Source organism: Pteropus medius, unplaced genomic scaffold (assembly GCF_902729225.1).
Source record: "Pteropus medius unplaced genomic scaffold, Ma_sr-lr_union100, whole genome shotgun sequence".
In the NCBI taxonomy this organism is placed as follows: Eukaryota; Metazoa; Chordata; class Mammalia; order Chiroptera; family Pteropodidae; genus Pteropus; species Pteropus medius.
This window is the reverse complement of record NW_024355109.1, coordinates 1,201,651-1,215,414: the sequence shown is the minus strand read 5'-3', so window position 1 is coordinate 1,215,414 and position 13,764 is coordinate 1,201,651. Positions and strand designations below refer to the sequence as shown.

The following is a 13,764-nucleotide window of genomic DNA, read 5'->3' as shown; positions in this document are numbered from 1 at the left end:
CGTCTGGAGATGGCCAATTAAGGTGACAAAGGCCTCAGTCACCATGGGAAGGGAGGGGGCTCAGCGAGGGTTCCTTCTGAGCTCCCATTGGATCCACATCCCCAGGGACAGTGGTTGCAGCTGCTGAGGCTGGGCCTGGACTGCCCAGGGCCCCCAGCGTCTGCACAGGGAGAGACAGAGACAGAAAAGTGAGGGTGTTTCCCAGGGATTCCCAGTGCCCAGGCAGCTCGCTGATGTCCCCTCTTCCTAGGCACTGACAGAGATTACTGCCCCTGTTTTCTGAGGGAGAAAGTGAGGTCAGGGTGCACAGTCACCCAAAGTCAGAGCAGCAGAGCTGGGATGTAATCCTTGAGGGGAAAAATAGGAGGGACATCAAGAACTTTCTAAAATCTCTCCTAGTCATTAATTATTAAAGGGTAATATTTCTTAGTAGCCTCACTATAAATGCTCTCTTTTTTCCCAAATGGTGCCCTGATAAAATTAGCAGTAGCACATTATAAAAGACTGTGGTGGAATCACTTCTGGCTGGAAGGAGGGAATAGAATAAGGGTTCCTTTTGAAATGAGAACTGCCAGATGTGAATACACTGTAACCACATGAAAATGTACAATGTTACAGAATAAATTAAAAAAAAAAATCCCAGTGCCACCATTTGGAGACCCCATATCTTTTCTAATTTAAGCCTCAATGACGTCAGTGTTAAAGCTGGGATAAGAAGGTAGCATGGGGGGAAATCAAGGCTCCACAACTTGTCCACGATCACACAGCAAGTAAATGGCAAATCAGGGGTTCAAACCTTGTCAGTGGATGCCCCAAGACCACACCCTTGGGTGCCAGGCTTGCTGCCTTGCCAGCAGCACCTTGGGCAGGGGCAGCACAATGGTGGCAGCCCAGAGCCAGCAGCAGGCAGTAGGACATGTCCCAGAGGTGCTGTGAGTCTGCATGGGCTGACGAGTACAGTGAGGTCAGCAGCTGCAGGTTCACTAGGTGACCAGGGTCACCATCTCATGCTGGAGGAGTGGACCCCAGTTCTCTGAGGATTGGTGGTCAGGTCCCAAGACAGGCAAGGAGTTGCCACCTTGTGGCTCCAGGGCGAGCTTGCATCTGTCACCAGAAGCCAAGGGCAATATCTGCTGGTCAGCTCTGTGCCACTGCCAGGAGGGGCCCGGGACACACCCAGGGCTCAGGGCTGGGGTGCTCCACTAGGGGGCGCCAACTCCTGGGCTGGCACTGGGAGGCCCTGCACAGGCGTGGGGCCCACCCTTTGGGCCCTTCTCCTGTCTTAGTCATTGCTAAGAATCGCCCACAGCTGGGGCCGCCTCATCTGGTGTTTGCTGAGGACCTGCCCTGCCAGGTAGTGGAAGGTATGCATAAGTTCCTTTCCTCTGTCTCAGCCCTCACAATGGACATTTATGGAGCACCTACTGTGTGCAGAGACCAAGGGTGCAGTGATGAGCAAGACATGCCCTGTTTGCTCCTGTAGGAGTCTGGGAAGGACACCTATGCACAAGAAAATCCCAGCTGGGGATGTGCTGTGAAGGTTCTAAAGCTGCACAATAAGTTGGTGGCTGGATTCGGGAAGGGTGCTGCTTCAGATGGAGAAGCCCTCTTTGAGGAGGTGACAATTGTCCTGCAACCAGGCAGAGATCTGCAGTAGGTGTAAAGGACCTGAGGCAGGAGCAAGCTTGACTGGCGTGAGAGAGGGAGTGATGGTGGGAAGCAAAGTCAGAGAAGTGGACAGGGGCTAAGCCCACAGGCAAGGTAGGAGTTGGGTTATGAGGGCAGGATTGAAGGGGAGCCATGAAGGGTTTGGGCCAAAGGTGGTACCCAGACTTCAGGACTCTTCCCTCAGCCTCCTTTGCAGACCTCACTGCACTTGGAATGTGGAAACCTTGCCCCTAAATTTTCCTCTAATCTGGAGAGGGAGAAACCAAGGTGTCAGGACCAGCAAGGAGCCCAGACCAGGCTGTCCCTCCCTGCTTCCACTCCACTTATTTGCTATTTCTCTTGCCCAGTCCCAGAGGGACTTTGTTTCACTTAAAATGTATTCTAAGAATTTACAGATGGCGGGTTCCTGGTGTCTCCAACTCAGAACTCAAAGGGGTCAACCCTGTCATATTTGTTTCACATCTTTTCTTCTGAGACAGAATATGACTGTATTCAGAGATATAAGGTCTTTAAATAGGCGATTAAGGTAAAATGAGGTCACTAGGGTGGACCCTAAGCCAGTATGACTGGTGTCCTTACAAGATGAGATAAGGACACAGATACACACATAGGGATGACCATGAGAGGACACAGGGAGAAGACAACCATCTATAAGCCAAAAAGAGAGGCCTCAGAAGGACACTGCCCTGCCGACACCTCGATCTCAGACTTCTAGTCTCCAGAAATGAGAGAAAATAAATTTCTGTTGTTTAAGCCCACCAGCCTGTGACACTTTGTTATTGCACTTGTAGCAAACTAACACAAGAAATATACTAGTTATCTATGCTGCATAACAAATTACCAATACAATGGCTTAAAACAACAGACACTAATTTTCTCATAGTTCCTCTGGGTCACGAGTCCAGGCACCTGTGGCTTAGCTGGATCCTCTACTCAGGACTTCACAGGCTGCAATGTGGTGTTGGTTGGGGCTGCCATCTCATCTGAGGTCAAGGACCCCTTCCAAGGTCATGTGGCAGAATCCATGTGCTCACATCTGTAAACTCCATGGAGGCTGTGTCTTCAGGGCCAGCAAGAGAATCACTGATGCCATGGACCGCCTGGGACAGGCAGGTAAATGGGGCTGGTCCGGATTCTTTTCACTACTGCTGGTACCTTAGTGGCCTGAGGTGAGGAGTGACTGTGGGCTATGTACCTCCACACCACCCCTGCCCATAGCCAGCTGGGAAGCACACTCCACATCTACACCTCCACCCAGCATGGGCTCTTCCCTCCATCCCAGAGCCAAGGAGGGTAGTGCCTGATATTTGGCAGCCCTGGACACAGGTGAGGTCAGACCCCAATGGGCAGAGCCTCCAGCTCTACCTCCAGTACCTGCTACTCTTCTCCTGTCTTCTCTTCACCCCTCATTATCTCAAGGCTCTGCTCTGGTTTCCCTTCCAGTGCCTTGAGCAGCCTCCTTTCTAAGCGGGGAGGTAGAAGCTGAAGGAAAAGGAATGTTTGGACTGAGCTGGCAGCAGCAGATTTTACTGGCACAAACTTATAGGGACTTCACAAAGACCTTGCAGGGAGAGGGTACCGCCTACTTCTGATCAGGCCCCTTGTTGGGGACACCTGGGTGGCAAAGACAGACCCTTCCATGCTGTCATGGAACACAAATGAGTGTTGCTGAGCACGTGATGGGACCCCACCTTGCGTGCAGGTTTTCCAGCAGCAGCTGAGAAGGAATGGGGTAGCTGGTCTGAGAAACAGCACACAGAGTGGCCCTCAGGCTGAGTGAGGGGAGGATGGCCTTGGAGCAGTGGTTCTCAACCAGGGACATGGGTCCACGTCTGGAGACAGCTGTCATAAAGTGTGGGGGAGTTGAGCAGGCGGAGAGGGGGTACTATTAGCCTCCCCTGGGTGGAGGCCAGAGATGCTGCTTACCACTCTACTATGTACAGGACGCCCCCACAGCAAAGACTGATCAGGCCCATGTCACTAGTGCCATGGTGGAGAAACCCTGTGTCGAATGACCCGGAGAAAAATCAGTGTGGCCAGAAGCCTGAGGCGATGCGGGCAGAGCATTGAAATGAAGGAGTGTTCCACCAGCGTCCGGGGCAGCCCCCTGCACTGCAAGGCCCAGGTTCATGCACAGCTGCACCCATGAACCCGGCAGGCGCCAGGGAACCGCGAGGACGTGGGACTTCTATGGACTGGGAAAGAGAGCCTGGAGGACCTGGAAGTGGGGACCAGGCCCGGGCCGACCAACACCCCTGGTGGGCGAGGCCTGCTCAGAACCGCGCCAACTGGGAGGGTCTTTATTACAGACGAGAGGTAATCAATATTAATAAAGGAGAACGTGCAACCCGGGACCCCAGTCTGGCTTTTCCAGGCTTGGGTTGACCCTCCGTGCCCGCCTCCGGGACTTGGCCTTCGGGGCCCGGGGAGAACTACAGCTCCTAAGATGCCTCGCGCTGCCGGCGCCCGGGTACAGCCGCAAGGGCCAGAGGCCGGGGAGGTGGGGCCTAGGTGCACGTGGCGTCGTGACGCTCCGACGGCGACGTCGGGGTTTGTGTGCGCGAGCGGCAGCGGGTAAAGGTTGGGTGCCTCGCGCCGGGGGCCGTTGGGAGGGAGCGCGCCCCCGCCCTCGCCCCCGCCCCGGCCCCTAAGCCTGTACCGCCGGCGCCGGGGCCCCGCCTTCCCATCGACCCCCGCGGGAAGGCCTTGGGTCTCCTCCGCTCGTTGCCCGGGTCGGGGCTGCAGGTGAGAGACCGGAGGGGTGGGGGGAGGGACCGGAGGGCGGAGACATGGGGGAAACCGCGAGCGTGAAACCGGAAGGGATGCCTTAAAGGAAAGGGCGCTACTTCACCTCCGACTTTTATCGGCCTGGCCGGCTTCGCTCTCTTAAGGGGCAAGGGGCTGCTTTTAGAGAGGCGGGGCAGGTTCCGTTGTATACAGGAGCTTCTTTTCATCCCACTATGAATAGGTTTTCTCTTTAAAAGACCGGTGACATTGTCCAGACATCGAAGGAAAAAGCTTGTAAATCCTGGTGGCTTCAAAATAGTCTCTAATTTAGCTCAACAAAGGTGGAGCAGGGGTTGCAGCAGGAGCATCCTCTTAAAGGGGAAGTCGGATCTGGTGGAAGGGTGTGGTCCAGCGTTTTGGAAGGGTGGAATAGGCCTCGGCTCTTCCAGAGCAGAATATCTCTTGTTTAAGGCACGCCCAGCCTTCTGAAAGGCACATGTAGCTTCTTGGGATAATTGTCTCCTAAAACACTTTCAAAGGGATGGTCATGTCTATAAAAGGAATCTTTATCACCTGTCCAAAGGAGATGTCCAGTCTTCGTTCATTCCGGATGTTTTTACTGAGCACTCTCTTTGTGCCTGACGTTATTCTAGGCGCTGGGATGCAACAGTGAGTAAGCTGTCACTAGCATCTAGTGGGTAGAGGCCAGGGATGCTGCTAAACATCCTATAGTGCATGGTACAGCCCCCTGGACACTAGTCCAGCCCCAAATCTGAACAGTGCTGAGGTTGGGAAACTCTGATTACAAAGTAGTTTAGAAGGTCATAAATGCTATGGAGAAAATGTAAGTTAGAGAAAGAGAATGGGGAGTGTTGGAAGGGGTTGCAGGTTTAAGCAGGCTGGTCAGGGAATGCCTCCTGCTGGTGACATTGGATGTGAGGGAGCAGACTACTAGGCTGGGCCTCTGTAAGTACCCCAGGTGGAGCAGGCATGCCCAGCCAGGCTGGGTGCTGAGAGCGCTGTGAGGATTGGAGCAGCCAGGAGCAGGACAGTGAGGGGGGAGGCCAAGCGGTGTAGCTCTCTTAAGGGGTTGTCTTCTGCTTGGAAATGGGAGCTGTGAGGCTTTGGCAGGATTTTTGCTTCAGCCTCTGTGCTGGGAGTATACTGGGCCAGGGAGGGTGAGGTTGGAAACACGAGGCCTGTTAGGAGGCTATGGCAGCTGCCAGGAGTGGGGTGTAGATACCCTGGACACAGGTGGCGACAGGGGACTTGGTGAGAAGTGGCCAGATTGCAAGTATGTTCCTGCTGGGCCAGGGGAAGCACTGATGGATTTGCTCTGTCACAGAGTGAGAGGCGAGGGGGCCCCAAGGCTTTGGGCCTGAGGAAGAATAGAGCTATTTTCGGGGATGGAGAAAATTATGGATGAAGGAGGGTTGGGGGTGAGGTGGGGGCAAGCAGGAGCCAAAGCCTGGAGTTAGCTTTGGGGCATGTTAAATTTGAGGTGTCTAGCTGTCCACATGGCATCGTGAGCAGGGGTTTGGAGTTCAAAAAAAAGGTGTCATAGTGGACTGTAGAGTTCTCCTATGTATAGATGGGGAGGCCTGAGGGAGGCCAGGGGCTCCCTGGGTGGATAGGACTTGGATGCCCCTATAGGCACGAGTCAGGGCGATGGAAAGGACTAGCACCTGAAACTAAGACCGGGGGCAAGTGAGGAGCATGGTATCTCGGGAACCAAAGGGACTGGTTGGAGGAGGGAGGGTCCATTGTGGACTAGGCAGAGGCCATGGGTTTAGCACCATGGAGGCCACGATGTTTGAAATGGGAAGGAGCAGTTTTGAGTTGTTTTGCTGCGAAAAGATGGAGAGAAACTAGAGCTTAGCTGGAGGGGCAAAGCTGGACCCTTGGTAGGTGCTTGGTAGGGTGAAAGTGTTTTTGTCAAGATGGGAGACAGAGCTTGTGGGCACGTTGATGAGTGTGGTCTGGGTGAGGAGCATTGCTCAGGGTGGGTCCTCAGGGCCCCTGGGCCTAGAGGCAGGCCAGAGGGAGGGGCAGTGCGGGTTTCGCAGCCCCAGCACCACTGGCATTGATTGGGGCTGGATCACTCTGCTGTGAGGCCTGCCCCATGCACTGTGGGATGTTGAGCAGCATCCTGCCCTCCCCCTACTAGATGCCAGGAGCATCTGCCCCTCCAGATTACAGCCTGATAGCCAGAACAGTCTCCAGGCATTTCCAGTGCCCCTTGGAGTGGGGTGCCATGGGGAGGGGGGGTCCCAGTTGTCCTGTTGAGAACAACTGGAGTATGGTTGGGACGTGGGAACTTTCTCTTCTGATTGCTTCTATTTTCCCAGTGACAAGATCAATGGCAGGGTCACCTGCCAAGAGCAGAAGGGGAAAAGAGGTTTGAGGGGAAAAAAACATGCAAGTATCACCTGGGGGTGGTGAAGGGACCAGAGAAATGGAAATGAGCAGTGTGGCCAGTAGGGAGGAGTTTGCTATTGTGGGGCACAAATGCAAAGGGGACCGGGCTAGCAGTTTTGGGGTGCCCACAGCCCTTGTGCTGGGCAAGGAGAAGTGAAGATGCAATGCTAGCGGAGGGCACAGTGGAGTGGAGATCTGATGCAGTGAAGGAGTCTTGGTCAAGGGACCAAGGGGAACCAGGCAAGCAGAATTGGGGGATAGGGTGGGTGGAGAGGAGGATGATCACAGGATTTCAGTTACAGGGAAGGGTTAAAGCTCCTGCAATGGGTGTGGATGTTGAGGCTGGGGATGGGTGGGTCTTTACAGGGAGAGGAGTCAAGGGTTGGAAGCCAGGGTGCTGGAGAGGTGCCCCCCCTTCTTGTAGGGCCTATTTTTAGATTGGAGCTCTACAGTCCTGCTCAGCCTTTTCAGGCCTTTCTGGCCTCCTGGAGGAGATGGCTGACCTACTTCCTAAGGCTGGTCACCCACCCATCCCAATTTGCTGGGAGTTCAGCACCTGAACTCTTTCATCTTGGGGCAAAGCTGGACCCTTGGTAGGTGCTGATCCTGACAGAGGCTCCTACAGCGAAGCGGGCAGGGGAGGCACGCCCGCCTTTAAAGGGGCAGCGTAGTCTGCAGTGCGGGTTTGGGGTTGAGATGACTCGGTATGTGTGGGGGGAGGGGGCCGCCCTCCCCTGACCTGGAATCCCCCCCAGGTGTGATGGTTGGCTCCCACGCGGACATGGCGCCGGCCTCCACCGCGGAGGGCTCCGGGGAGAAGCCTGGCCCCGCAGCCCCCGCCCCGGCGGCCCAGTACGAGTGTGGGGAGTGCGGCAAGTCCTTCCGCTGGTCGTCGCGGCTCCTGCACCACCAGCGCACGCACACGGGCGAGCGGCCCTACAAGTGTCCTGACTGCCCCAAGGCCTTCAAGGGCTCCTCAGCCCTGCTCTACCACCAGCGGGGCCATACCGGTGAGCGGCCCTACCAGTGTCCCGACTGCCCCAAAGCCTTCAAGCGCTCGTCGCTGCTGCAGATCCACCGCAGCGTGCACACGGGCCTGCGCGCCTTCACCTGTGGCCAATGCGGCCTAGCCTTCAAGTGGTCATCCCACTACCAGTACCACTTACGCCAGCACACAGGCGAGCGGCCCTACCCCTGCCCTGACTGCCCTAAAGCTTTCAAGAACTCGTCTAGCCTGCGGCGCCACCGCCATGTGCACACGGGTGAGCGGCCCTATACCTGCAGCGTATGTGGCAAGAGCTTCACCCAGAGCACCAACCTGCGGCAGCACCAGCGCGTGCACACGGGCGAGCGGCCCTTCCGCTGCCCGCTCTGCCCCAAGACCTTCACACACTCCTCCAACCTGCTGCTGCACCAGCGCACCCATGATGTCGCCCCTGCTGCCACACCACCGCAGCGGGAGCCCTCCAAGGTCTTGGTCACTGATGCCTACTTGCAGCCGCACCTGCGCTCCCCCAGCCCTCCAGTGCCCCCAGCGCCAGCGCCTCCCCCCGTGGTGCCTGAGCTCTTCCTGGCGGCAGCTGAGACCACAGTGGAGCTGGTGTATCGCTGTGACGGTTGCGAGCTGGGCTTTGGCAGCGAGGAGCTACTGCTAGAGCACCAGCCCTGCCCAGGGCCAGAGGCGGCGCCCACAACCCAGGACATGGCCCCGGAGACAGAGAAGGCTGCACCGATTGTCCCAGCCCAGCAGCCCCAGCCCCCTCCTGCCACTGCTGCTCCTGGCTTCGCCTGCGTCCCATGTGGGAAATCCTTCCGGACAGTGGCTGGCCTTTCCCGCCACCAGCACAGCCACGGGGCAGCCAGTGGACAGGCATTTCGCTGTGGCAGCTGTGACGGCGCCTTCCCACAGCTCGCCAGCCTCCTGGCACACCAGCAGTGCCACGTGGAGGAGGCGGCGGCTGGGCGCCCACCCCCGCAGGCTGAGGCTGCTGAGGTCACCTGCCCACAGGAGCCGTTGGTCCCCACCACTCCTGCCCTGCAGCCGCCTGCCCCCATGTCCACCTCTACTGAGCGGCCCTACAAGTGTGCCGAATGTGGCAAGGCCTTCAAGGGCTCATCGGGCCTGCGCTACCATTTGCGAGACCACACGGGTGAGCGGCCCTACCAGTGTGGCGAATGCGGCAAGGCCTTCAAGCGCTCATCGCTGCTGGCCATCCACCAGCGTGTGCACACGGGCCTGCGGGCCTTCACCTGCGGCCAGTGTGGCCTGACCTTCAAGTGGTCATCCCATTATCAGTACCACCTGCGGCTGCACACTGGTGAGCGGCCCTACGCCTGCGGCGAGTGTGGCAAGGCCTTCCGCAACACGTCGTGCCTGCGGCGCCACCGCCATGTGCACACAGGCGAGCGGCCGCATGCCTGTGGCGTCTGCGGCAAGAGCTTTGCGCAGACCTCCAACCTGCGGCAGCATCAGCGCGTGCACACGGGTGAGCGGCCTTTCCGCTGCCCGCTCTGCCCCAAGACCTTCACGCACTCCTCCAACCTGCTGCTGCATCAGCGCACCCACTCGGCAGAGCGCCCCTTTGCCTGCCCTGTCTGTGGCCGTAGCTTCGTCATGGCTGCCTACCTACAGCGGCACCTGAGGACGCATGCCCAGGCCACCCCTGCCGCTGGCCCTGCACCCCCCACCCCTCTGGCTGCAGCCCCAATGCCACCAGCTACCCAAGATGTCCATGTGCTCCCCCACCTCCAGGCCACACTTTCCCTTGAGGTGGCAGGCAGCCCAGCCCAGGCCCCACCCCTGGGTCCGGCAGCCCCCAACTCCCAGACATTCCTCCTAGTGCAGACGGCCCAGGGCCTCCAGCTCATTCCCAGCAGCGTGCAGCCTGCTACACCCTCACCGCCCCCTGCCCCTCCCAAGCTCATTCTGCTGCCCTCCAGTACCAGTGGCGGGGGCGGCCGGGCAAGGCAGGGCCCAAGGGCAGTGGGGAAGGCTGGGCAGGGGGCTGGAGTAGTCTGGCTGCCAGGCCCTGCGGGACTTGGGGTACAGGGAGGGGGCAACGCCGGGGCCAGTGGGGGTGGGCAGAGCCTCATCCTTTTGCAGAATGTAGGGGGTGGGGAGGCTGGGCCACAGGAAGTGAGTGGGGTCCAGCTCCAGCCCCTTCGGCCAGGCCCGGAAATGACTGCAGTCCAGCTCCAACCAGCACCGGAAGTGACCACAGTCCAGCTCCAGCCCACACAGGAGGTGACTGCAGTCCAGCTCCAGCCTGTGGCGGGCGAGTTATCCAATCCCAGTGGGGGAGCCGTTACCACTGAGGCCCCCAACCTGCTAGTGGTTCAGAGTGGTGCAGCTGAAGAATTGCTGGCAGGTGCCAGCCCTGGGGAGCCAGGTGACAGTGAGGCTAGCACCGGTGTGGTCCAGGATGTGCTCTTTGAGACGCTGCAGACAGATGAGGGGTTGCAGAGTGTCCTGGTGCTGAGTGGGGCTGATGGAGAGCAGACCCAGCTGTGTGTGCAGGAAGTAGAGACCCTTCCCTCCGGGATAGCAGAGCCACCTGCCCCCGGGCCACCCGGACAGAAACTGCTTATCATCCGCAGTACCCCAGCCACTGAGCTGCTGGAGAACAGTGTTGGGGGTGGCGCAGCCACGTTGCAGCTGCTGGCCCCACCACCACCTGCCTCAGCCTCTGCCCCTGCAAGCCTCCCCACAGCTCCTGCCCCTCAGATGGTACAAGTAGTCCCTGCAGGAGCCGCGCCAGGGGGCATGGCCCCTCAGGGCCTGCCCTCCATCCAGATTGTCCAGACTCTGCCTGCAGTCCAGCTGGTACATACATTTTGAGTAGGAACACTGGTACCTCTTCCTGCCCCCCACACACAGCCGGACTCACTTTCTCCCTGGGCTGGGCTGGGAGCAGGCGAGCTGCAGGCTGGGCTTGCTAATAAAGACCAGAATCTCTCCTGTGTTTTGTTTTCCTGGTAGGGGAGGCTAGGTTGGGGGGAGGGGGCAAATGCCATGGCCATGGCCACCATTTGGGAACTTGGAATCTTATCTCTTGCATCCCGGCTCGCAGGTGACTTGCTTTGCGTGGGGGCGGGGGCGGGGGGAGGCAGCCATTTCTGCGTGGGGCTCTGTTTACCCTAAAAAAATGGGTGCAGTGGTCGCGAGTGGGAAGGCGCAGGAATCTAGAATCTTGGTCTGCCACTTGTTCCCTATAAGTCACCCCACCCCTCCTCTCATCTGAAAAGTCGGTTGTGGGGAATGCTTGTCCTGAAGGTCACTGAGCCCGGGTTGGGATTGGAGCGGAGGTCCCTGAGGTGGACAGTTTGGGAGCTGGTGGTCTCAGGATACGGAATTGGCTCTTCCCACGAAGAGCCGGGCGCCAATGAGTATTGATCCGCTCCCATCACCGCCCCTACTTACTCGCTAGTTGCTTAGCAACCAGGGAACGTCGTGAAGCTAGCGTGCGCGCCCCCGCGGGCTGCTAAGTACAGCTCCCAGCCCTCACCCCTCCAGGACCCGTCGTCGTCTTACGGGTCCTCTCTCCATCGGTCCTTCTAACCCCGTCCCTGCCAGGGGCCCCGCGTCCTGCCCTCGTTCCTCCTCAGCGACCACCAACTTGGCAACAGTTGCTAAGGCCGAGTAAAGGCGCCGTCCTACCTCTAACGTGCGCGAGTCTTACGTCACTTCCGCCACCGGCGACTCTTCCCCTCCCCCAACCCTGTACCCCACCTTGTCAGAGGATTAGAGCGACCCGCAGAGGTCCTTGCAGGTCCTTGCTCCTGCGGCCACTCTGGGAGAGGGACGCTGGGAATTGGGGAGCGCGGTCCATCCTCTGGTCGTGGAGGGGGAGTTCGCCTACCCCCCCAGGGAAGCTCCAGAGCTTGGGAGGGACCCCCGTGTTGCCAGGTGTTGGCAACCACAGGTCATTTAGGGGTAGATCGCTTAACACGGAGTTGGGGGGCGAGATCCCGGGAGACGTTAGGGAGGTGGCTGGGTGGAGGGGGCAGCCTGGCCTGCCTCGGCCGTCACTTCGCTTAGGTGGGACGGGGGCAAGCGACCTAACTGTTCTCATCTGGGACATGCTACTGCAGGTTCCCACCCCTGGGGCGCTTGGGGACTAGAAGTGCTGTCCTGACGCTCACCTGCTTATTTTCACCAGGTGCACGCCTGCTCCCTTGGGGAACGGGGGCTGCCATGGCTCCCAGCCACCTGTCGGTGCGGGAGATGAGGGAGGATGAGAAACCCCTGGTGCTGGAGATGCTGAAGGTGAGGGCTGCGGGGCACCAGTGAGCCTGGGGGCGGGGCGGCAAGGTGAGCCAGCCCGGAGCCCTGGAGAGCCTGCTTTCCTCCTAAGCCGCTTCTGGCTTGGCCTGGTCTCTCTGGCTTGGCCTGGTCTCCTTCTAGCCCTCTTCCTACCCTTGGGAATAAGGAAGGTTTTATCACTGGAGGGCTGTGGGGACTCTGCCTCCTATCCCATATTCTTCAGAGCAGAGCCAGGGCCCTGAGCCCTGTGCTATCCCCACTCTAGCCTCCTTGCTCACTACCCAGAGCTTGCCCATTTTCTGAATGGGGCTTGTCTCCCATTCTGTTCTGGTTCAGTCTTCCCTGGTGCCTCTTGCCTGTCCCTCCTCTGAACTGGGTGTCCCCAACCACCTAATTTTAATTCGCTCACTCATTCAAAGCCCCGTTCACCAGGTATGGCGTTTGATGGTGCCCAGGGCAGATGTGGCCAGGCCCTGCCTGTGTCTGTCAGCCACAAGTCCTGTCACACTGCTTCCCTTCACCTTTGGGAGCCCACACCCCAGATCCCTCTCAGGCAGGGTCCACTCACTCCTAGTCCCTGGTATAATGGACAGCTGAGTTCCCCACTCTAAATGCCCCTCACACCCACAGGCTGCTGTGAAGGACACGGAGAACCGAGTGGCCCTCCACGCCCTGACACGGCCACCTGCCCTGCTTCTTCTGGCGGCCGCCAGCAGTGGCCTGCGCTTTGTGCTGGCCTCCTTTGCCCTGGCCCTCTTCCTGCCTGTGTTCCTGGCTGTGGTGGCCATGAAGCTGGGCCTACGGGCCCGGTGGGGTTCCTTGCCTCCGCCGGGTGGCCTGGGGGGGCCCTGGGTAGCAGTGCGTGGCTCTGGTGATGTGTGTGGGGTCCTGGCCCTAGCCCCTGGCTCTAACTCTGGGGCCCGGGTCACTCGCCTCTCTGTCGCCCGTTGGCACCGCCGCAGAGGCGTGGGCAGGCGGTTACTGGCCTTTGCAGAGTCCCGGGCACGCACCTGGGCAGGGGGCATGGGGGAGCCCCGGGCCCGCCTCGTGGTCCCAGTGGCCGTGGCGGCTTGGGGCGTGGCAGGGATCCTGGAGGGCTGCGGCTACCAGGCTGAGGGGAGCTGGGGTTGCATGGGCTACACGTTGGTAAGGGAGTTCAGCAAGGACCTGTGACTCATGTGTGAGCACCTACCTGGTGTGGGCACTTCCACAGCCCCCTGTGTGCACCCCAACCTGCCCAGGGTCCAGACTGAGGCCTGAGGCTGTCTTCAGTGTCTGAGCTTCTCAGTGGTCAACCCGTCCAGCCCCCTGCCTCAGATTCTGTCTGCACTGAGATCTCCAGTGTGTCTGCAAAGCCTACACTGTTTGTGCTATCGGCCTGGGAAAGATGCAGAGAGGAGGAGAGGAGGCTGAGCAAGTGTTCCCTCCAAGAGTTAGGACTTGGCAGGGGCACCCCAAACTAGGATGAGGCCTCCCATGAAGGGAGTGGGGTTTGATGTCTATGCTTGGAGGGGATGGGTTTGGAGCCAGAGGGGATGAGCAGAACCTCTGTAGGGGAGGGTGGTCTCAGAGAGAGCTCTGCGAGGAGGGGTTGAGACAGAGTGGTGGCTCTTCCCTGGGAGAAGGTGAGAGACGGGAAGGGCAGCCAGTCCCGTCTGGTTTTTACACCCGTTTGTTAATAAATCCTG

The 13,764-nt window shown here is 58.9% G+C and overlaps 2 protein-coding genes across 2 annotated transcripts in view; one reads left to right on the top strand and one right to left on the bottom strand.

The window, feature by feature from the left end:
• The window catches only part of CUNH19orf85 (chromosome unknown C19orf85 homolog), a 6,576-nt gene extending 3,086 nt beyond the window's left edge, over positions 1-3,490 (bottom strand). Inside the window, exons 1-3 of the mRNA XM_039857160.1 lie at positions 3,360-3,490; positions 2,864-2,984; positions 2,703-2,768 (exon numbers count right to left, since the gene is read on the bottom strand). Coding sequence (XP_039713094.1) covers positions 2,703-2,768; positions 2,864-2,984; positions 3,360-3,490 — 318 coding nt within the window. The remainder of the gene's footprint in view (positions 1-2,702; positions 2,769-2,863; positions 2,985-3,359) is intronic.
• Positions 3,491-4,438: 948 nt separating this feature from the next.
• Positions 4,439-13,393, top strand: ZNF628 (zinc finger protein 628). The gene is made up of 3 exons (XM_039857068.1): positions 4,439-10,088; positions 11,973-12,079; positions 12,707-13,393. Exons 1-3 carry the CDS (start codon positions 7,520-7,522, stop codon positions 13,247-13,249), a joined length of 3,219 nt encoding a protein of 1,072 aa, XP_039713002.1. The 5' UTR covers positions 4,439-7,519; the 3' UTR covers positions 13,250-13,393.
• Positions 13,394-13,764: the final 371 nt, after the last annotated feature.